General features: G+C 42.8%; 1 protein-coding gene across 2 annotated transcripts; it reads right to left on the reverse strand.

Moving 5' to 3' along the window:
• Positions 1-10691: 10691 nt before the first annotated feature.
• Positions 10692-21148, reverse strand: b3galt2 (UDP-Gal:betaGlcNAc beta 1,3-galactosyltransferase, polypeptide 2). 2 transcript variants are annotated; one of them, XM_083940483.1, is made up of 2 exons: positions 20416-21148; positions 10692-12986 (listed from the first exon to the last, which is right to left on the reverse strand). In XM_083940483.1, exon 2 carries the CDS (start codon positions 12635-12637, stop codon positions 11318-11320), a length of 1320 nt encoding a protein of 439 aa, XP_083796609.1. In that variant the 5' UTR covers positions 12638-12986; positions 20416-21148; the 3' UTR covers positions 10692-11317. The 2 variants fall into 2 exon arrangements, with proteins under 2 accessions (XP_083796609.1, XP_083796608.1); XM_083940482.1 differs by having other exon boundaries at positions 20151-21148.
• Positions 21149-22279: the final 1131 nt, after the last annotated feature.

A 22279-nucleotide genomic window follows, 5' to 3' on the forward strand; every position in this document is an offset into this window, starting at 1 on the left:
CAGTAGCAGTTCTAATGTCAAGATGACGGTGAAGCTAATCAAAACGGGGTTTATTCATCTCGTATCTCGTTCATTCATCATGACAAGCCAAAATGTGTCCTGCAACAGACTCAGTCAGTGCGTTTACATGCACAGTAACCCGAAAATGGTCTTTCTCCAGTAAGGGAATCATCGGATTATAGAAGTTCCCCACATATACATGAGAGGGGGTTGAATTGGAAAATGACGAAACAACTCAGGTATAGTAGGTGGTGCTCCGCCAACATACAGCCTGACGGAATACGGCTTTATTTTCCTGTTCACCTTTGTCAAAATTACAAGCGAGGGGGAAATGGCCAACTTTTGGACAGAATTACAACAGAAAAGGGTCTTCTTGGTGGTCCTCCCTCGGTTGAAAGGCGCCATTGCTTTCTGGTTTATTCTTTTTCTAGGTCAAAAGCCACCACCGCAGAGTGGGGAGGGGGAGTTATAACCCTCGGAGAATGCACAGACGCAAAACCCGATAATACTCCAGTTTAGCTGTTTACATGCATGAATAATCAGGGTACTGAAGGAATTAGCTAGATCTGTAAACCTGGGTATGAGAACTCTGATTTTACCCCGGGTACGGTGTTTACATAGTGTTTGAGAAACCGGAATATGCCCTTAACCTGCATGTAAACGCACTGAGTACGTGATTGTCTGAAGTCTACAACCCACAGATATCAGCAGACACAATATCTTCCTTGGTGATCCTTTAGTGCAGCTATCTTTACTTTTAACCTGCTTGTTTCTGGGCATTTTTTCCTTCAATTTGATCTACACAAGTGCAGTTGGGTCAGGTGAATAACGTTGAAATAAGTCATAAAAAACACTCTTTCGTAGCCTTTTACATATGTACATGGTCGTCTGCTGCAGTGTCCTGAAAAGCGTCTACAGGTCCTTAAAGCCTGAGTGTCAGCACTTCAACCACATATTCATTGTGCCGGAGTACAGAGTCAAAACCAGAGGAAAATGTGTCACTGCCCTGAATCTCTACTGCACTGTAAGTCAGTGATAGTTGCAAATGGATGCGTTTGTGTGAAACAATGCAGTTTATTGTCTTAATAATAAACCTAAATTTAAATGTCTCTCTTTGTCTTTGTCCACACAACACTGGAGAAATGACCTTATATTACGTGGCATTAACTACACTGCTTCTACTGACCCTTGCCGCCTGTGTACAGGTCTGTGATATAATAATGGATAGCTTTCATTGGAGCTGCTCTGTTTGGCTAATGGCCAGAGTGCCACACAATCAGAACCACACGTCTTCAGAGAGCTCTTCAAAGTGCTAACAGGGTTGGATTTGTTTATGTGGGCCCTGGCAGGTTGGATGTTCAGCACTTCTCCTGCAGTGTGGAGTGTCACTGTCAATTATATTTTTAAATAGATTTTGGCTCAATGCTGGCACCACCCCATCATTGAGACCTGGAGTCCTGGCTGGAATCTGCCATCTGTCTGAAAGCGGTATGGAGTTCCTCCTCGACTGATAGGACTCAGCGGATTCTTCTTCCTGTAGAAATTACTGTAAGAGATGAGGTTGAGGTTTTTTTGCCCTACGAAATAAGACAGGGGAGTTGAGTTTTAGGCTTGACAAGCAATCTGTTTTACGTGATAGCCCATAGATTTTGTATGGTTTAACTCCAAAATATACAATGTACACATAATACCTGAGAATGCAGAACAGAATGCTTCAGGAATGAGTCTTAAAACCTGGAAGTCAGTTAGCAGTTCTGCGCTTACGGTTCCCTCGTCTCAAAGTCAATGGGATTAGATCAGTGGTTCTCAACCCCACTGACCTTACCTTGATCCACTGGCGTTTTGGAAATTGCAAACCTTCTGTTTTCTTCTTTTACGGTGTAGAAATCCCACACTAGAAGACACGCTGACCGTGACCATAGACCTGGATTGACACTGCAGGTGTCAACTCATGTTTGGCCAGTTAAAAGCTTTTATTTCCGCGTGGATAGCTGATGTAGTGTGTGTCTGTCGTGTGCAGGACCGTACTGCGCTGTATGACCACTGTTACACTGAGCATAGATAGACAGTAAATGTTGCAGAGACAGTAGAGGGGTTAGAAACCCATGAATGAAAATAGGCTATTTATTTCAGGTAGCCTATTTTTTCAAAAATATTTGAAAACTATTAGTTTAAAGTTAATAATGTAAAAAACAAACACACAAAAAACACTCACGTTCCCAGCGCCCACCTAGGTTGTACTGTACGTTCGGTACTGCCCCACTCAAGAATATTGAAGCTTGCACGTGTCTTTAAAAAGGCAAACATCATCACAACGTACCAGCAAAATGAGTTACACGGTAGTTGTTGGTGTAGTTTTTTACTTCTGGCGTCTGAATTTACTCTTCAAAAATCGTAAAAGTGGTCTTCATTTGTGTAGATTATCTCGCTGAACAAAACTTCTAAGTATGATAAACTTTTGTCAGTCACAGACTTATTTTCTGCATTTATTCAAAATCCAATGGAAATATCCCACTGTCTTTTTGTTGAGGCAACCTGGGTGATGCTGACTTCTGAGTCAGCCTGTAAAAATGTCATTCCTGCAGCGCTATATCTGCACCTGGCTTTGGGATAATCGTCAGTGGGGATAAATAAAGTAATCAAAATATGTTACTTCAGCTTTTTTGCCTATGCTAGATAAAAAATAATCTTTATTTTTGTGAGCTCTGGATCAATATGTTTACATGTATTTAAGTATATCAATATCTAATAGCCTACTGAAATCACTATTATTAATCTACGAGTTAATATTAGAGGTACCCTACACAAATCATTTAAGATATTGAAGCTGTTTAGCTTATTTGATGATGTTTATGTAGCCTACTCAAATCATTTTTGCAATCTTTGGGCATTATCTTCATGCTTGAATGCACTCAATTGTAGGTCGCTTTGAATAAAAAACGTTAGCTAAATTAAACCAAACCTTGTGGGCGTCAAATAGGAAATCAAGGCCATCCAAAGCCCCTGTCACTCCAAAGAGGGGGACCAGATGAGGGGGAAATTCGGGACTGGGGAGTTGGGGGTGGGTGTGGCCTCCGGTACATTACATTCAGTGTCATAGAAAAACGTGTGATGAACTCATACGTTTTTCACTAAACACTAAAATGTATTATTTTTGTTCAAACACATGAAGTCAACTGTCTGATGTCGACTGTGGCTCAGTGAGAGAGTGGATCATCCTCCATTCGAGAGATCGATGGTTTGATCCCCACCTCCCCCGGTCCACATGTCGAAGTGTCCTTGGGCAAGACACTGAACCCCGAATTGCTCCCTGTGCTGCACATGGGTGTGTAAATGTGGTGTGAATGGTTAGATGAGATGGTATGTAGATGTCCACTGCCATCAGTGTGAATGTCTGTGTGAATGGGTGAATGTTACAAGTAGTGTCAAAGCGCCTTGAGTAGTCAGAAGACTAGAAAGGCGCTAAATAAGTACAAGTCCATTTGATGTCTGAACCTCCTCTGTGCCAAATGCCTAATTCTTTCCTGCAGACACAATGCTTTGTTTGGATCTCGTAAGGCAGCAATGATCCCTGGGCATTTCCCTCTCTACTCCTCTCAGTACCTGCAGCAACACTCTTGCTTTTTGGCCCCGGGCTCGATGTCAATTTTCCTCCATAAAGGTTGTAATTTAACGCCATAAGCATTGCCTCCGCGCGTAGTTGTTTATCAATTTGAGGCACTATTGTAGACAGTTAAAAAACTACAGTTATGTCGGCTACAAACATAACAGTACATGTACACTGTGGCAACTCTCAAATAATATTTCACATATATGTATCATTATTTAAAATTTTATTTGACTATAATTAATCAGATCTAAGGTTTGGTCTGAATTTCGGGACAAACAGAACAAGATTCAGGTTTCAGGACATCTGCTTATAATTCAGGACTGTCTGTTCACCCTAAATCCAGCACAGTGCAATTCACGGAAAATCCCCAACTGGTCCCAGATATTCATCACTTTCCATTAGTTATGATTAAAGTCATGACTCAAAGCAGGAGCATATTTGTAACAAGGTTTGGTATCATTCATGCATGTCCTATGCAATCAGAGCGCCAGATTACCTGCATCCGGCCGCACTCAGCCCTTCCACAAATGATGAAAATGAAACAGGGTGGTGGGGGAGGAAACACAGAGGGAGAGCTGAAAGAGGTGAGAGGAAAAACTGAGGCAGAGATAGATAGACTAGTCTGCCACTGGAGAAGTACAAGTAAAAGAGAAAAGGATGAGGAGGAAAGAGAAAAATAGCAGGAAGGAGGGAGTGATGAATGAAGGGGAAAGGAGCAGTGACTGATCAGTATTGAAAACCTGTGCTGCTGTAAACGTGGTATAAAAGGCTAACAGTGGAAACGGATTGAGATGTCTGCCATGATGGAGTGGAGGCCGTGGCCCGGCTTTAACATCACAGTTCACTGTTCCTCAGAAACCAGAGAGAAAATACACTTGAGGAAGAGACAAATCTCCTGACCTTTCCATAACAGCCAGGCCTGGAACCCGACTAATACCTCTCCGTGGACATGACTGATGAATCCTAATGGAAGTTTTAGGTGAGGAATAACTGAATTTGACAAAGAAAATGATAAATGTCACCTGCTGCGAAAAGCCATTGTATCATTTCAGCCACAAGGGGAATAAACATTTTAAAGCACAGAAAATTATGATAATTAATGTCGCCTAACTAAAGCCAAAATGCAGCAACTCCATATTTTGACTCAAAGTCAGGACCAGAATCTGATTTTTTCCAACTTTTTCTAAGCATATATTAAAAATATCATCTGATAAAAATGCCATAAACTAGCTTTTATGTTAGGAATAAACATGATTTGTGAAAACTACCTCTAAAACATGTTTAAATAGGCTTTATTAAATAATACTGTTATAATTCAATATAAATATCATCAAATAGTGCAGAGACTGTAAGTTGATACATGTGTAATCGGTAAAGCCATGAAGAATGTTTATCTTATTTTGAAAGGAACCTCATCTGGTGTCCTGAAAACCTGTATAAGGGAGGCCCCAGGTAATGTGTTGTCATGTTGCACAAAAGGAACCCATCTGAAAAAATAACATGCAACATGAAGGGGCTCTCCAGGAGATAGACGATTTACAGATGTGGGCCCTTAACATATATACTCACCGGCCACTTTATTAGGCACACCTGGTGCCTAATCTTCTGTCTTCTGCAGCTGTTACCTATCTGCTAGAATGTACGTCGTGTTGTGCGTTCACAGATGCTCTCCTGCATTCATCTGTTGGAACCAGTGGATATTTGATTTACTGTTGCCTTTCTATCAGCTCCATCAAGTCTGGCCATTCTCCTCTGACCTCTGGCATCAACAAGGCATCTGCGCCCACAGAACTGCCGCTCACTGGATATTTTCTCTTTTCCGGACCATTCTCTGTAAACCCTAGAGATGGTTGTGCGTGAAACTGCCAGTCGATCAGCAGTTTCTGAAATACTCAGACCAGCCCGTCTGGCACCAACAACCATGCCACGTTCAAAGTCACTTAAATCACCTTTCTTCCCCGTTCTGATGCCCGCTTTGAACTGCAGCACATCATCTTCACCATGTCTACATGCTCTACAAGTTAGTGTATAGTGACGTGTGATGTCATGCTCAGGCAGAACTGCTCTGAGAGAATGCCTCGGTGCATCTCCATTTAGCACTGAGTTGAACCCCAGCTCAATTAAAGAAGTAAACTTTTTTTCTATTAAATTTCCGAACAGGCGCATATAAAATGACGTCAGAGCCGCCGTAGGCCTCGTGCTCGTGCTTGTGCTTGTACACGTGCGCACGCTCGTGCTCGTACATGTGCAAATGTGCTTTACAAAAGCCCACCTCTCCCAAACGGGCGTACCAATATTTCTGGTATATTTTTTATTTTTTTGAATTCACAACTGATTTAAACCAGCACAGGAAACCCCTCATAAACTGTAACCTTTCAATTGGTACCACAGTCACGTAAGTAAAGCAGCGAGAGGTACAGGTGTAATAGCTTGTAGTGCTGTGGTGAGGCTCCACCACCGCTGTGTCCAAAACAAAGGCTGATCTCTCCGCTTTTGTGGGAGGCTGTGGTTGAGAGTCGGGGGAGCTGAGTGGATTCTTTCCACCATCATGAATTAGTTATATCTTGGACACAATAAATCTCATATTAAAGCCCATTTACTTGATTGAGTCAGCTTTATTTTACTGCTCTGTCCAAGGTCATCTTTCTCTTTTTATGTGCAAGGTTGTTTTCATGCTTCTTAATCATTTTGTCATTGACAGTCTCGGCGTGTTTTTTCTAATTAGTAACACCAAAGTTGTAATTGCGTTTTCAAAAAGTTCTTTTGTCACAAAATTACAAAATACTGAGCCAGGTTTAGAGTTTCTGCTAAAATAAAAGACAGTAGGCTTTACATTTTGCATGGTAATACATCCACACAACATAACTGGCATAAAACAATTTAAGTGAAATTTGAACAAACAGGATGAAATAGAAAAGGTGGTTTTAATATAGCAGACTATATTTATCAGGACCACCTACGGGGAATTCAGAGGAAAGAATCTTTTATGATTTAAAGGTAATGGCAAAAACTGGACTTCATGCATTTTGTTTACTAACTGATATATTTCTATTTGATAATAATTAAATCGTTATTCACCCAGTAATTGCAACTTTAGCCATATAGCATTGTTGGATTTCATGGCACGTATTCCCAAAACAGCCTAAACCTAAGAAGCGTCTACCTTTCTGACTTAGGAGCAACTCTTACGTCAGTACTTACATTTTTGGTTTAACAGTATTTCAGGAAGCGTTTTAGCGTTAAAACCAGCTCCTAAGTCTTTGAACGGTTAGAATTAGTCAAGAGGAAGTCACTCAGAGCAAATCCTAAATACATACAAACACAAACAATCCTAAAATGGCGACTGCCTGTAATTCACCTTGTTATCACATCAACATTTTCGAAACCTTAAATGATTGTGGGAAAGCCCCCGTTTATTTCCAGGGATGCATTTTCCCACACTTCTTTCTTATCTTTTGTAATTATCCTGACTCTGAATTTTTCTTTAATGTCCTTCCTTTCATGCACAAGTTGGACAATAAGTACAAACTGCTCTTGTGTCCATTTTGGTTTACGTTCCCTATCAATTAGACAATTAGCTGCACACTTAACTTGTCAGGAGCCTGTAATACTCTTTGTTTGATGTTACATCAGTGACTACGTTTGATTTTAAAATCTGTATTTGGATATGGCAGCATACCCTCTTCAGTATTTCTATAAGAATTTACTGACAGACCCAAAACAGCCCAAAGGTTCAAGGGAACACTCTCGTAGGAACTCTTCATGCTGTTTAGGAGACATCCTAGTGGTAAGGTGAAATGTTTTGTGAATCCAGGCCCGGTGGTTTACTCACAGGTAGAGAGCAGTTGTAATTTCTGTGTCCCACTGAGGGGACAAAGAGTCTGTCTATGGTAGGACAGCATGCCCAGGTTGTTTAAACAATACTCTGTGTCCTGAAACAGGTGGTGTGGCATGAACTATTTCCTATATGGAGGAAATGAAGGTGCTCTAAACGTAGCATACTCTGCTACCTGTTTAACATGAATAGCCTCTTTTTTTTAACTGAACATACTTTTAAACAAACATTGACATACATGAGCATTACCAAGTCAACAGCAGCCAGTTAAATTAATGAAGTAACTCAACAATATCAAACCAGACTTCATATATTCAGGGCAATTCACTAGATAAGCTTGTTATAAAATTAAAAAATTAAAAAAGGCCAGGCTTGTTAGTTGCTGTGAACAATCTACAGTACATTTTAGTAACTGACCACTTTAGTAACTATAGTAACACTGCTTTTTTACCTTTTTTGTCTTTGTAAGTAGCGTTGGAGTCTTCAGAGCAGGAAAAGATATGCACTAAATACTAAAGGGATGACTTTAAGGAGATCTTGATGTGATGTTTCCCTAAAAACCTTCCTAAACTGTAGATATCTGTTAAACTGAGGTTGGTATGCAGGAATAAACTGTCATGACTGCACACAACGACACAAATAAAGCTGTTGTTTCTTTGCCTGTGGCTCCAGCATCAAATAATTCTTTGCACCGTGCAGTTTATCTGAGATGAACATCTTGATATTCTGTCTTTACCTCTCAGCCTCCTCCTCCCCGGAGACCCTTCTGCTTAGTGATTAGCGGCTTAAAATATACTATTGTGTGAACTTTACGCATTTTACCGCTCCCTCAACGGAATCACTCAAACATATAGGCGATTAAAACGAGACTGACAGATGTGCGGCGGATAAAAAAAATAAAGGAGTCCCTGCTCTCCACTCCTTCATTTAGATGCCTCAAACTGATATAAGTTATTTTAAGTCATCACCCAATTATATATGCCTTTGTTGTTGTTGGTCCTGAGCTCTGGAGTGTGTATTCAGTTATTGTCTAACACGCACACACACACACACACACACACACACCTACACACACACGCGCGCAGTTCCATCTGGATTATCACAGGCAGCCTTTCAAAATCATATGCATTCATTTTTAATTAAAATCTAAACTTAGTGTTTTGCGGCTGAATATTTTATGTTCCCCGGGGGACACTGAAGAGAGTTTATGTTTAATTCATTTCTCATCACTCAGCCTGATTGTCTTCACATTGTTTCTAACTGACCTGAACTTACCTGAATGTTTAACTTTTCTATTAGGAAGTTAATGCATTTCTTCAAGGTCCACTGCATACGACGCCGCCTCGTATTAACGATCGGTGGTTATGTTTGCAGAAAGTACACATTATTTGCCTGGTTCGTTCAGAAATGATGTTTTTAGATGGCATGATTGTTCAGTAAACATGCAACCACTGTTAGTCATAAAAGGGGAAACAATGGCGAAAATAAGTGAGGAGAGAATTCTGGGCACTCGTAATAAGAAGAGGTGATGAGAAGGATGCGTTCTTTGGGTTACATCTTCTCCAGTGGCAAGTTCCTGGACTGAGCTGCGTCACCTAATCCATCACAGAGTTTGTCTGAGGCTCAGAACTAATGATTCACTGAATAACTTAAAACAGAGTCTTAGGTAGTAGTGGAAAAGTATTTATCTCATCTCATCTTTATCCGCTTATCCGGGGTCGGGGCGCGGGTGCAGCAGCTCTAGCAGGGGACCCCAAACTTCCCTTTCCCGGGCCACATTAACCAGCTCTAACTGGGGGATCCTGAGGCATTCCCAGGCCAGTGTGGGGATATAATCTCTCGACCTAGACCTGGGTCTTCCCCGAGGCCTCCTCCCAGCTCGGATCGGTGTACACGTCTAGATGCCTGGAACACCGATCCAGGCACGTCTAGATGCCCGAACCACCTCAACTGGCTCCTTTCAGCGCAAAGGAGCAGCGACTCTACTCCGAGTTCCTCACGGATGCTGAACTATTCCCCCTCTCTCTAAGGGAGACTCCAGCCCCCCTCCTGAGGAAACCCATTTCGGCCGCTTGTACCCGCGACCTCGTTCTTTCAGTCATGACCAAAAGTATTTAGCGCCATCAAAATGAAATCAAGTACAGTATGTGAACAGAAAGTAGCATCACAAGCTGTCACATGACTGCCTCAACAACTGAGTGAGGCCCCGTATTCAATTTAACTGCCCGTCTTTTGTAAATGGTATCAGTTCTTTGTTTTAGTTATATGTGCTTACACAGAGATATTTTTATTTCAGAGTTCACTTTAAAGTAAGTGTGAAATATTCAATTATACTAACCTAAAGCAAACTGTTTTGCAGTTTGAGTCGTTTTCTTGAGATATATTTTAAATCTTCGGTTGTTATTAAACACAGGGTCTGAAACATCGAATTCAAGTACTTTCCAGGCACACCTCCTTCATATCCAAGGACCTAACACGGCAACGTCTGACACTCGGATCAGGCTTAATTACTGTTATAACACAACATAACGAGAGCAGACCGTTGAATTGAATGTGTGAACACTTTTCATTGTGCTGTGTTATAGGGATGGTAAATGATGTCGTCTCCCACCTTCTCCAACGCAGCACAGTGAAACAACATAATGTGTGATGTTAGTAAAAAAGTAAAAAAAAACTCAGAAAAACAGTTTCTCCATGGCTCAACTTGCATTAAATATTTAAAGCACTTTCATTGACCCATATCTGTTTAATTCCAAAAACTTTCAATGATTTCAAGGATCTGTGGGAACCATGGCAAATGTCAGATCAGATATGTTGATTATTTTCCACATTGTTTTATATGATCTAATCACAAGGAAATATTGGCAAGGTAATACTGTTGATTGTCAAATTTAGTCTCTGGGGGGCAATGGCTCATTAGGAGCGTGTGCACCGACCGCCCCCCACAGCATGTTGCAATTAACCAATTTCCAATTTCTGGTGAACAATAAAGTCTTTCTATTTCGGGCTCCGGTGTAGCCAGTGGATATCTGGGCCAAGACCTCCTATTCCAATCGGCGGCCAGTGTTTATATTTTGCTGTCCATGACAATAGACAATGCAGTTATACTAAAGGTGCTTGAACGTATGAGTCCCTGATAAAGCACACACAACTACAGACAGAATGAGTTCAGTACATTTAATTGTTAATTAATTCATTGCACATTTGCTCAAGTGCAGAGTCATACTCAATGTAAAGCTTTAAAAAATACAATCTCAGTCATCTCTGACGTGACATGAGTGCTTTCATGTAGATTTTTTTAAAATGAAATACAGTATATGACAGATAAAACTCTCGTGAGAGTCGTGTTCTTTGATCAATCTGTAAAGTAAACAGTAAACAACTGAGAAACAGGGCAGCATAACTGGTCAACGTCAAAGATACTTTCATTCATATTTAGGTAGTGTAACTTTCGACAAAATACATGTGCATTTCCCTTTGTGTAAACACAATTGTGTCTCTTTTTTTACTTGTAGAGTGCGACATACTGTACTACTCTTTCGAGGAAAGCCGTCACATGAACTGTAGCATGATTTACCACCTTCTGTTGGCACCTGAATTATCATAAAGACCACTCTTGAGCAGCAGCAATTCTGTGCATGCTTCACATCACAGACACCTTCCTTTTAGAAATAGCTCAACAGGTTCACGATACTTAACATTTTTTTCTCAAATTAAAAAAATAGTTTGAATCATCGACTGTACACAATACCAAAAACAATGTGCTTTTCCCTCATATAGTGAATAGTGCTGAGTTCAATATGCCCTCCGCCGGCTGTAGTTACAGTGCGCCCATCTCCCTTTTTTGAGGCGGGTGGTAGTCACAGGACGCATCACGGAGGCCTCTCTCCATGAAACTTTCGGTGTCTGTACCTGCCGTTCTTTTCCTTGGCCATGTTGATGCAGGCATTGTGCTTGTTGCTCTGCAAGTGGTTCCAGAACTTGATGAGTTCATTGGGGTGGAACTGATGGGATGTGATTAGGTGGCTGTACTTACAACTGGAGTAAGACACTCGCCAATGGTTAAAGAGGAACTCATTGGGAGGGGGCGCCGGGTCGATGCGCAGCTTCGCCAGGCAGATCCCCACATAAACGTCCTCCAGGTGCAGCCTGCGTATGCTGAGAGAGGCCTGGTAGATCAACTCGGCCATGTCCCCTGAGAACACGTAGCCCGTGCCTGAGCAGAATATCGGGTAGCGCTCACTTGGGTACAGCTCCGGCGGCATGTACCACTTGCTGTCCTTGTTACGGTTTGGTGCGTAGCCCCTCATCAGGTAGCCAGTGAAGTACCTCTGCTTGGGAGGCAGCTCGGGCTTCAACAGCTTTTGAATGAGATACTCAGTATTGACAAACATGTCGCTGTCTGTCTTCATCACATAGGAGGCCTGTGGGCAATAGGTTGCCACCCACTTCATGCCCATGAGGGTTTTGATAGTCAGGTTGTAGTAAGTGTCCTGATAGTCCTGTTGGATGATGTCGTGGTGAACGCGGCTCTCTTCCTCTATACTGCTCTGGAGGTAGGTGTCTGAAGTCTTTCCTGTGCCGAGCAGGAAAAGACGGACAAACCCCAAGCCCATTGCTATGCTCTCATTTCCCCATGTCTGGCGGATGGCGTTACGGGCATCAGCCTGGCCGGGTTCTGCAGCGATGAGAAGGACGAGAAAGGGCGTGCTGTCCCTGCACTTGAAGGGCTCGTTCAAGATGTAGCGGTAGGGCTGAGCGCTGAGCCTCCCTCCCACACCCATCTCCTTCTGTAAACTGTTATTAGTGCTCATAGAGTCCCCAAGCCCCATCACGCCCATCCTGGCTCCTCCTCCCCCTACTGCTGCCTCGCCCGCTGCCCCGTCGGCTTGCTGAGAGCTGAGGTTGAGCAGAGGCTTTGGTGCTACATACCCAGTCTCCCTCCACAGGCTCCTCAGGGAGCTGCTCTGGTTAGCTTCTCCTTTTGGGCTGCGGAAGCCCCTGACAGTATATGCCAGCGGGTTTTCCCGGGGCCCACTGCGTCCTGGCAGCCAGTCCTGGTGGCTGAAAAATAAGAAGAGGGTTAAGAGCAGAGCTAGTGAGAGGAGGCCGGCCACATGGGTCCTGAAGAGCGAACGCTTGACGGTCCAGGTCATCTTGATGGGACAGCAGTGCCGCCGTCTCCACTGCATGGTGCAGATCGGGGTTGCAGGAAGCTGCTGCTGCTCGAGAATGGGCGGCGGCGGCAGTCACACACAGTCACCTCAAACATGTGGTTGCCAACAGTCAGAGGGTTATCTGAGCTGGCAGATGAGTCGGAGTGAGCCTCCTGGTGGAGTCAGGGGAACGTTTGAGCCCCTCAGTGCAGCTTGCAGCAGGGTTAAAAAGGCTCCTGGTGGAGCTAGGAAGGCGATGATTCTCTGGCCATGGAGGCTTCTCCCTGGCTCTTCTTTGGCACTGTAGACAAACACAATGTCATGCTCTATGCCTTGTCTCCTTCAGGATATGATCAGGGTCACCTCTGTGTTTGTTCTCTGTTATCTGAAAAGAGAGAAAAAAACAGAGAAAACAGTGTTGGCAGCAGTCTGAAAAGCACCCCCTGTTCACTGGCACGGAGCCACATGCCAATTGTCTGAATTGCAGATGTGTTTTTATTCTACTTGTGGGGAGAGCCTAGCATATTTCTTAATCATTTTATTCATGGATTGTTTTGACACACTCAGACAATTCTGCAAAAGTCCCAATTAGAGCTTTCTGCGGATGCAGTGCCCACTATGGTAAAAGGCACTTTTGGTAAGATGAGTTAACATTTTGGAAGGGAGAAGCTGAATCAATACGACAGCTTTGTAGCATCTTTGATTGGACAGAGATATAGAACACAACAGGCTCTGGGGATGTGGCTTTCTGATGAAAGTGAAGAAGATTGTTGCTGTAAATATAAGTGTGCATATGTATGGTTGAAAGAAAGGTGCATCCAAATGTGTGCCTCTTTGATGAAATACAGCATAACACACGATCAATCCCACCGTAAACAAAACTGACTAAATGAGCACATACTTCTATTACTTCACATAATGACAGAAAATAAGAACTTTTCCAAGATCATCACGAACACATCTCACAGTTATAAATAACAAAGAACATAAAATGCTCTAATTCTTCATGTAAACTATAAGCTGACTGTCTGGAGCTGGGCATTTTGAGATGTCGGTTGCCTCTTGCATGTCATTATTCAGCATAATGCCTGGGGCAGAAGTATAGATTGCAGGTTTGCTCAACGTGATGCCGGCTAACGCTACACAGAGCTGCTTGGGTGAGCGAGTGTCATCAACCCCCCACTGCACGTCGACAGCTAGGGAGGAGATGCATCTGTCAAAATGAGTTTTCAGGGTCCAGCAGTCAGTGGTGCTGAAGCCTGAGCCAGCCTCTGGCGATAACAGCCTTCACCCGCCATTCACCTTGCACCTTCAGCTTATCGATGCCGCCTAATGTCGAGTGGAGTTGGGACCACCCAGGCTGCTCGATCTTGTAACACATATATAAATACAGGACATACAAGGAAACATGCGCAGATATGTACACATGCATACACACAAACTCAAAATGTGACACAAATGATTGCATCTGTTGCCCACGGGGAGTTGTGCGCCAAGGGAAGCATAAAGGCGATCATGTAGGCGCACACTGATTCTGTAACCATCAAGGCAAACAATCAGTTTGCACAAGCAAAAACTTTACTGTGCATTGCACATAATCATATGCACACTGAAAACAGCACACGTAATCATTTCTTGGTGTTCACAGACTCACTATCACAACATGTGATGCAGATCAGAATGATGTACACCGCAAACAATGCACACAGTGACTCACAGTGTCTATAGACCCAAACTAAAGATGCATGCGCACATCAAACATAATTGTATCCACACTTGAAACATACATCATTATCTCTCTCTCTCTCTCACACACACACACACGCACACACACACACACAGACCGCCAGGGAAAACAGTATATGCCAGCAGAAACCTGCAGGTTGTACAAGACTCTAGTGAATATTAATGTAGCAGCAGTGCAAGTCTTGAATTCAACCTCCCTCTACTTCGTGTGATAATTTACCGACTTCCTCCGTTGCCTTTTTGTTTATTTGTTTGCTTGCTTTTTAATATTTCGCAGCTACCGAACAGAGCATTTTTTTCTGCGAATGCTACATGCCGGCTCGGTGTGAGGCAGAATTTCTAAACTTCCAATTTTCATTTCCTGCTACGTTTGCTCATTCATCATGACAACTGGCAAGGAACACGATAACCTTTTCAGGCGAGTGTGCTTACCCAGCGCGAGCAATTACAGGAGAATGAGAGGGGCCAGGGCCGGCTTTGTTTTAAAGGTTAACATACTTTACATCGAAGCATATCCAACGCTTGAGAGATTTCTCCTGTCAACTAAATGAACATCTAGTTACGTGAGCTCTGATGAAGTGTGCACACACACATACACATATAAATACACATTTACACAGAGGTTCACATGTAATCGATGCCCACACACACACGCACCCACCCACCCACGCACTCACATGTAGACGGCCATGAATGGTTGAGTGCATGAGTGTTTCGTGTTTTCGACGTAAATGTCAATTTCGCTGGGCGTCCATTTTTACTTATTAGCAGTTCTATTTAATCCGCCAATGTCTCTCCTCATTAATGCATTTCCTTGCCTCCCATCAATGTCACTTTTATGCAAGCCAATTAGTTACACTAGCACTAATTAAAGCCCCAGCGATTCTGCAGCGGTCAATAATCAGAACGAAGGCTGGAGGAGTGACATGTTAGGCGTTACATTATAATGTTGTCTCTGTCACAACATCAGCTTCAAAGAGTAAAAGGAGGAAAAACAGTGAGGTAAGTATGCCATTAACCACAGTTTGCGTTCTTTGCTTCCACGCCTTTCTAAACAGCCTAGACCATTTTTGCCTCCGCATTGTGTGTGATGCATGCAAAACAAGCTCTGCTGATGTCAATGGGGATATGACCTTCGTTCACTCAAGCAGTGCACTTTGTGATAGTGACACATTTTCCTCAAGACAAATACAGCTCTGCACTTTGAGCCATTGAGAGTGGCTGTTCCCTGAACTTAGAGGTTAAATTCTGCTTTATTGAAACAGGCCTAATTAGGTGGCAGACTGAGGTTCACTGCCTTGAAGCAACAATCCCCATTCAATCACTACATTTATGATTTGTTCTAATGTTACACGACATTCATCAGGGTAAAGAAAAGTCTGAATGCTTAAGAAAAGTCCCAGATGAAGAACAAGACACAAGGCTGCCTTCACAAAGAAGTATGGAGGATGATTGTTGTGGCTGTTAGAGGACGATTGCTCCTAGGGTTGAAAGCAATGATTATTGTCTCGAGTCATGGACTGTTTGTTTGTTATGTGTCAAAACGGCCATTATGATTGCCCAGAGCCCATAATAACTTTAATATATTCAGTTAACGATCATGTCAATTCAAATTACTGAAGATGCTCAAAAATGCTGTTTGCAATCAACTTATTAATTAATTTAATTAAATATTTGTTTCAGCTTGAGTCAGAGTTGCTTAAGGCAGCATTATATATTCAGTATATATATATATATATATATATATATATATATATATATATATATATATATACTTGAACATTACACCACTTCATTTAATTCACTTCTTAGTTACATTAATACATTTTTAATTAAAGCTTAAAAGTGCTATAACATATACTCACCAACAGTAAATAAAGTAGTTCCACCTTGACTAACAACAATGGTTATGTGCTGCTTTTACATTAACACATCAGTGATGATAAAGCCTACAGTAATATTACACTCATGCTGGACATTTTACATGATGAGTTCTTTTAATAACTTTAGTACATTTTACTGATGACACTGATGAACTTTTACTCAAGTGCAAATTTGAATACAAGACTGAATTTACTATATATTATCAATATCTATATTTAATGTACATTATTTCTACTCTTACTTAAGTAGAGGATACAAACACTTCCCCTTCTTTCTGTAATTACCCCCTGGGGATAAATACAGTTTTCTTGAATCCTGCTTTTTCTTTTACAACTGGAGAACTCTGATGACTTTTGTATTCTCAGCTCGAGTGACGCATTTTCCTGATTTTTACAAAATGATGATCTTGAGCAACTATCAACTCATCTAATTTGAGCGTCCTCCCTTTGCTTACCAAGGTTTTTCGATTTTGGGAGGAAAGAATTGTCAATTTCAAATTGACATTCAAATGATTGGGAGGAAATGCAAAAACAATCCTCTTCTATTTCGCTCTAATTCTGTTGCAAACCCTGAAGTGCTGCACTAACCAACTTTAAATTGGTGGTAAAAATTGTCCATTTGACGCTTCATCGTAGCCTGGTGAGAATACAGTTGCTATGCCTGATAATTATGAGGAGAATGCCCACTGTTTTGTGTCTGTCTAATGAGACTCTGCCCTGGCTCCCGTTAGCATTTAAAGGTTGGGAGCTAAAAAACAAAACCCAAGTCTCAAAGACGGTCTTCGTCGAGGGAAACAACCTCTTCAATCACTCACGCTCTCTTTGAGACTTCTTCTTCCATTGTTTAATTGCTGATGTTTGCAAGAAACGTAGCTCGCATAGCTCCATAGTTTCACTTCCATTGTGGTTTGGCCAGCACGGCATTGAGTTAAGAGTGTCACATCTGCTTTTGTTCGATGAGGTCACGCTGGGCCCATCCTAAAAAGAAACCTTCCAGCAAATTCAGACCGGGGCTTTATTCAGAGCAGTCACTTGAAAGTAAATAGACTGCTATTGAGTCGGCACCTCTCCTCCGAGTGCTGCTGTGGTCTCATCTTAATCCCTCCTCATCCCGGTCATTTCCCTCTCCTGTTCAGATGCCCTTTCCCCTCAACAATCTGTCATTTTCTAACTGCTGTTTACCATCTGATTGCAGAGAGGAGTTCACTGCCGAGAAAACAAGTGAGATAGAGGCGAGGGCGGTGTTGTTGTTCTTCCTCTTGCTAACTTTCTGGGTGTTATGAGACAAGCTGGAAGTCCCACTTGTCCTTTACCAAAGTGAGGTATGGGGTTTTCATAATATCGAGCAAACTTCAATGTTTCATTTCAATGGCTGCTAATTGCTTTTTCCCCCTCTTCAGATATTCCTTCACAGGTCCATCAGATGGACTCAAGCTGCCTATCCATTTACACCACCCGACATGTTCCAAACACTTATTTACTATATCGAAGTGGGTATTATTCCAATAATTTTATTCAGTTGAACTGTTAATGTTTAGGTTGGTTTGGTGTATTAGCCTATTATTAATTAGGCTACTTTTAGCTAACTATTTCAACTATTCATTAATCATACTTGTAGCTAACTATTCCAGCTGTTTATCCATTCATTTTGGGCTATTTCGACCATTTCTATATTAATGTTAGCTAATATTCAATTAATCCTCTATAACTATTTAATTACTTGCAATTTGCTTGCTAACCAGTTTTTAATCAGTCTCAATCGGTGTCCAGCTGTTACTCAGCGTAGCTTACTTACTTTCCACGCAGTTCCTGGAAACTACAGTGGTGCAAGCTGGCCCGGGTGTAAAATATTGGTATGAGTGAGATTGGATAAACTTTAAAAATTTGGCTCTGTTCACGCAGTGAGCATTTGCCAATGTTACTTATTTATTATCTCATTTCTGAACAATTATGTGTTTTTTATTGCGTTGCGTTTGTCCAATTTTTAATTTAACCACTGGGCAAGGTGACGCTGTCCATTCATCTGAAGCCCTTTTCCTGTTTCTGTGCTCCGTACACCCAGAGGTGTGTCGACCCTCCGCCACTCTGGCATTACACACTGTGTACTGTGTAATGCCACCTGTATTAGGGCATAGGGCACTGCGCAAGAGCCTGACAATCACGCCATATGTTTAATAAGCCAATTTTCAGTGCTGAATCTACTTCTGGGGGAATTTTCCATGTGTTCAAATCATTCAAATGACATGTGATAGATCTTTCCAAAAAACAGTGCCCCTGTTCCTCTGAATAATCAGACTTTCCTGTATATAGAAAACAAACACCTTCTCCAAGAAATAGAAGAATAAATGTGTGAGTAAGTGAACCGACCCTTTAAGAGCGCAGGTTTGGTGTATCTGACTCAAATAGAATAGACCCGCTGAAGAAAAGGAGGGTCGCGTTCTCACTTAGTGTTGCAGAGCAGATGAGTGACACTGGATGGCCAGCTGTTGTTGTTTTTTTATCCTTCATGGCTGGTCAGATCTGGGCCAGGCCACTGGAGCCCTTTATCACAAAACATGTCCATAATTACTCCTTAAAGGGTCAGTTCACCCAAATGACAAACATATTTTCTCTTTTATGCAGACAGGTTTATTTGCCCCTGTCCTGCATCCTCCTCAGTACGATAGAGGGACTGTTTCGATAGAAACAACAGTAGTTTCCAAGGAAAAGTGTTCCCTGTGACATCTGTGTATTTGGAGCGTGAAGCGATGAGTCCACTTGTCAACTAATCGCTCCCCAGATTATAAATCTGCAACTACTTTGATAAGAATTTAGATCATTCAGAAAAACTGCAAAAACATCCCCCAGTGTCATGCTTTTCTTTGTAATATGACAGAAATCTGAATACATAGACAAAAAAAAGCTATTCGAAGATGTCATCTTGGGTTTTTTCTGAAAACTCTCATTGTCATCTTCTATTGTTTTATTGCATTTCTTTTAGAGTTGAGTACATAAATAAGGCCATTTTGTGGCTTTTCTACTCAAACCGCAGACGGCATCTCAAAACTTTACCCTAAAAGAAACATAATGAGAAAACGTTGCTCTCTCTTTGTGTGAACTGATCCTTTAACGCACGACTCAGAGCCATAAAAGTGTTGACGTACAAGGTAACATTTAGAGTCATCCGTGCTTTAAAAATGGCTGTAACCAAAGAGCGGGCGGCCTATTAAAACTGGACTCAAAAATACAAGAGCCCTCTGGGAAATAAAGCTTGGCAGCTCTGGGCTACTGTAGCCGTAGTAAATATTATATGACAGTGATTTTCTTCCACTCAGCGAGAGTGATACCCAGCCCTTCTCACTGTGCTAATGCCAACTTCAATCAGGGAATGGAAGTCTAACAGTATTTCTGTTTTACTCTGTTAATAAAGCCTGGCTGTGTCCTCCTCCCTCAGACTCTTTTTCGGGGGATGCAGGTCCAGACGCCACGGCTATAAATTATGAGGTGGTTTGAAAATTAGACCCTATTAAAGTTTCATAGTCTAGTGGGCAGAGTGAATACCCAGATGGTGAGCTTAGCTGATGGTTTTTTTTTTCTTAATGTCTACCTCAGCAGTTAGCATGCACAAGCTTTCAGTGCCAAACAGCTCAGGCAGCTGGATGTGATGAAGTGGATAAAAAAGCCCTGTTAATTGAACTGGATCAATGGGAACTCCCTGGTCTTGCCTCTTGGCAGGAGTTTCCTAAACTTGAAGCTAAAGAATACGGCTCCGGTATGGACCGCTGACCCGTTTGATGTCAGTGATTAGACCTTCAGGAATCTGTGATCTGCTTCGGGCAAGGATGAATGCCAGATCGGCCGGCTGTCATTCACATTCATCCTTAGGGGGCGAAGTTAAAATCAAATCAAAGTAAACTCTTCTAAATTTTCCAGTGGCGTACCTGCCTTGAACACCTGCTGGAGGAGTGTCACTGCAACATTTAAGGAAGCCACTGGGGGGGTGTCCAAAAAGTGCCTGATGGAGAGGAGATGCAGGTTGCTGGGACATGGAGGAAGGGCATAAAAGGATGAATGTATTGATGGATGGAGAGTCGAGGAGGCTGGGAAGGGTGGATGGCTGGATGTAATGGAGGGGAGAGGAGGGCGGGGAAGGCTAAATGAATAATGAGGATGTGGAGGACTGATGAGACGTGCAGTGCTGCGTACCTCCTCCTCCTCATGCTGCTGCGGATGCTGACACGGCTGCAGCCGGCTGCCGGAGTGTGCGAACCCCGGTGCCTTTACCCGCCATCACCGCCTCCTTGGATTGGGTACAACCTGCGCTTTTATTGCCTCTCCCCGTCCGGCTCCCCTCTCCTCTAATCACACTAACACCTTGGATGTGTTAGGTCCCTCCTCGTCTTCATCCCCACAGTCTGAACAAACCTGCAGTTTTTTTTGGTTCTCCTCCTGCTGCGACTCCTCCTCTCCTGCTCCTTGTGTCCTACACAACAGCCTCCTTCTACCACACTATACGTAATAAATGATTGTTTTGGTTCATTGTTGTTTCCCCGTTCCTATCCCAGTTCATCCCCCTCTCCGCGGATGCTATTTGACGTAAACACGAAGAGAAAACAAACCACAGCATCCGCACGCGTTTATCCGGAGCCCGGTCGAGAAGAGGGAGAGCAGCGGCAGCAGAGCAGCAGGAGAGCGGGCTGCTCCTTCGCGATGCTCGGCGGGCTGCTGCTTGCGTTACAGCATCAGCGCAATGAAAGCCATGGCCAAAACAGAATAAAAAAATAATATCCTCTTCCACCTCTGAGTCCAATCACTGCCAAAACATGCTCCTCGAGTCCTGAAGGGGAAAACAACTTCTGCTTTCACCTCCCTTTCCGGTGTGTCAGTCCGCTGGTTTTTGTTCGACTCCTGCAGAATCTGTCCTCCGCTCCGTCTTGGACCGACCCTTTGTCGGATTTCCAAGCCGGGCAACAAAGCTGCTGGCCCGGGCAGGCAGGCTGTCAGACACCGCTCTACTGACGGAACTCTACCACGTCACTGCATTATTAGGGGAGCATCTCACGTGACCCTCATGCTGCGTTCAAGGGGCGTGAGTTACATATTTTCACAGTACATAAAAAATAAAAAAAATGTCTCAAATCCAAAACTTACCTTCGTGAAGCCGACTTGAGAGGGTTTACATTTCCATATTTTTAAGATAAAAAGCCACAATTCAATTAATCTGAGGAAATGTGTTTCTCCCAGTGAATCATGCTATTCTAAACAGTTTTTAGACAAAAACAAAAACGAAACAAGGAGAATGTCATGGATACACATTGACCTTACAAGTCACTTTGGAATTACATTATTCCAATCACAACAAATTGACGTTTGAGTCGAAAACTGAGCTGTGTTTCACCCGCGTCAAGTAGCCCTTTTGGTTTGGGCCTGTTTTTCGTGGTTTGGGCTTGATGAAGGTAAACTACAGCAGTGAAGCCCGATAACAGACAGAATTCTCAACTATGCTAACTTGAATGGCAACAGTAGCGACCATACTGTACACTCTCTGGTACACTGTCATGTATTGGTTGGATAGATCACATGGGGTAGGGAAGAACAGGAAGAACAGGAACGGATGTAGCAAGGAGGGGGAGGTTGTAATGGTAAAATAGTGGTATTTTAGTGAAAAGCAGAAGCTTGATGTCATGATTCAACTCATGATCTAATTAAGTATGCCGCCTCATCGCGAAATGGTTCCTGGTACGAATCCCTGGGGCCCTTCTGTGTGGAGTTTGCATGTTCTCCCCGTGTCCGTGTGGGTTTTCTCCGGGTTCTCCGGTTTCCTCCCACAGTCCAAAGACGTGCAGGTGTTCGGTTCATTGATGACTCTAAAAAATGAATGGTTGTCTCTCTCTGTTCGTCTCTATGTGTCCTGTGATAGACTGGCGTCCTGTCCAGGGTGTACCCCGCCTCACGCCAGATGTCAGCTGGGATCGGCTCCAGCCCCCCGGTTACCCCGACAGGGACAAGCGGTTGAAGATGAATGAATGAACACAACAACAAGAACTACGCAGGTAAGCTAGCTTGAGTT

The sequence above is a fragment of the Echiichthys vipera genome (assembly GCF_963691815.1).
Source record: "Echiichthys vipera genome assembly, chromosome: 3".
Taxonomy (NCBI): Eukaryota; Metazoa; Chordata; class Actinopteri; order Perciformes; family Trachinidae; genus Echiichthys; species Echiichthys vipera.

Excerpts from the sequence above, each read along its gene's own strand:
- b3galt2 (XM_083940483.1), bottom strand. The coding sequence starts at position 12,637 with ATGCAGTGGAGACGGCGGCACTGCTGTCCCATCAAGATGACCTGGACC.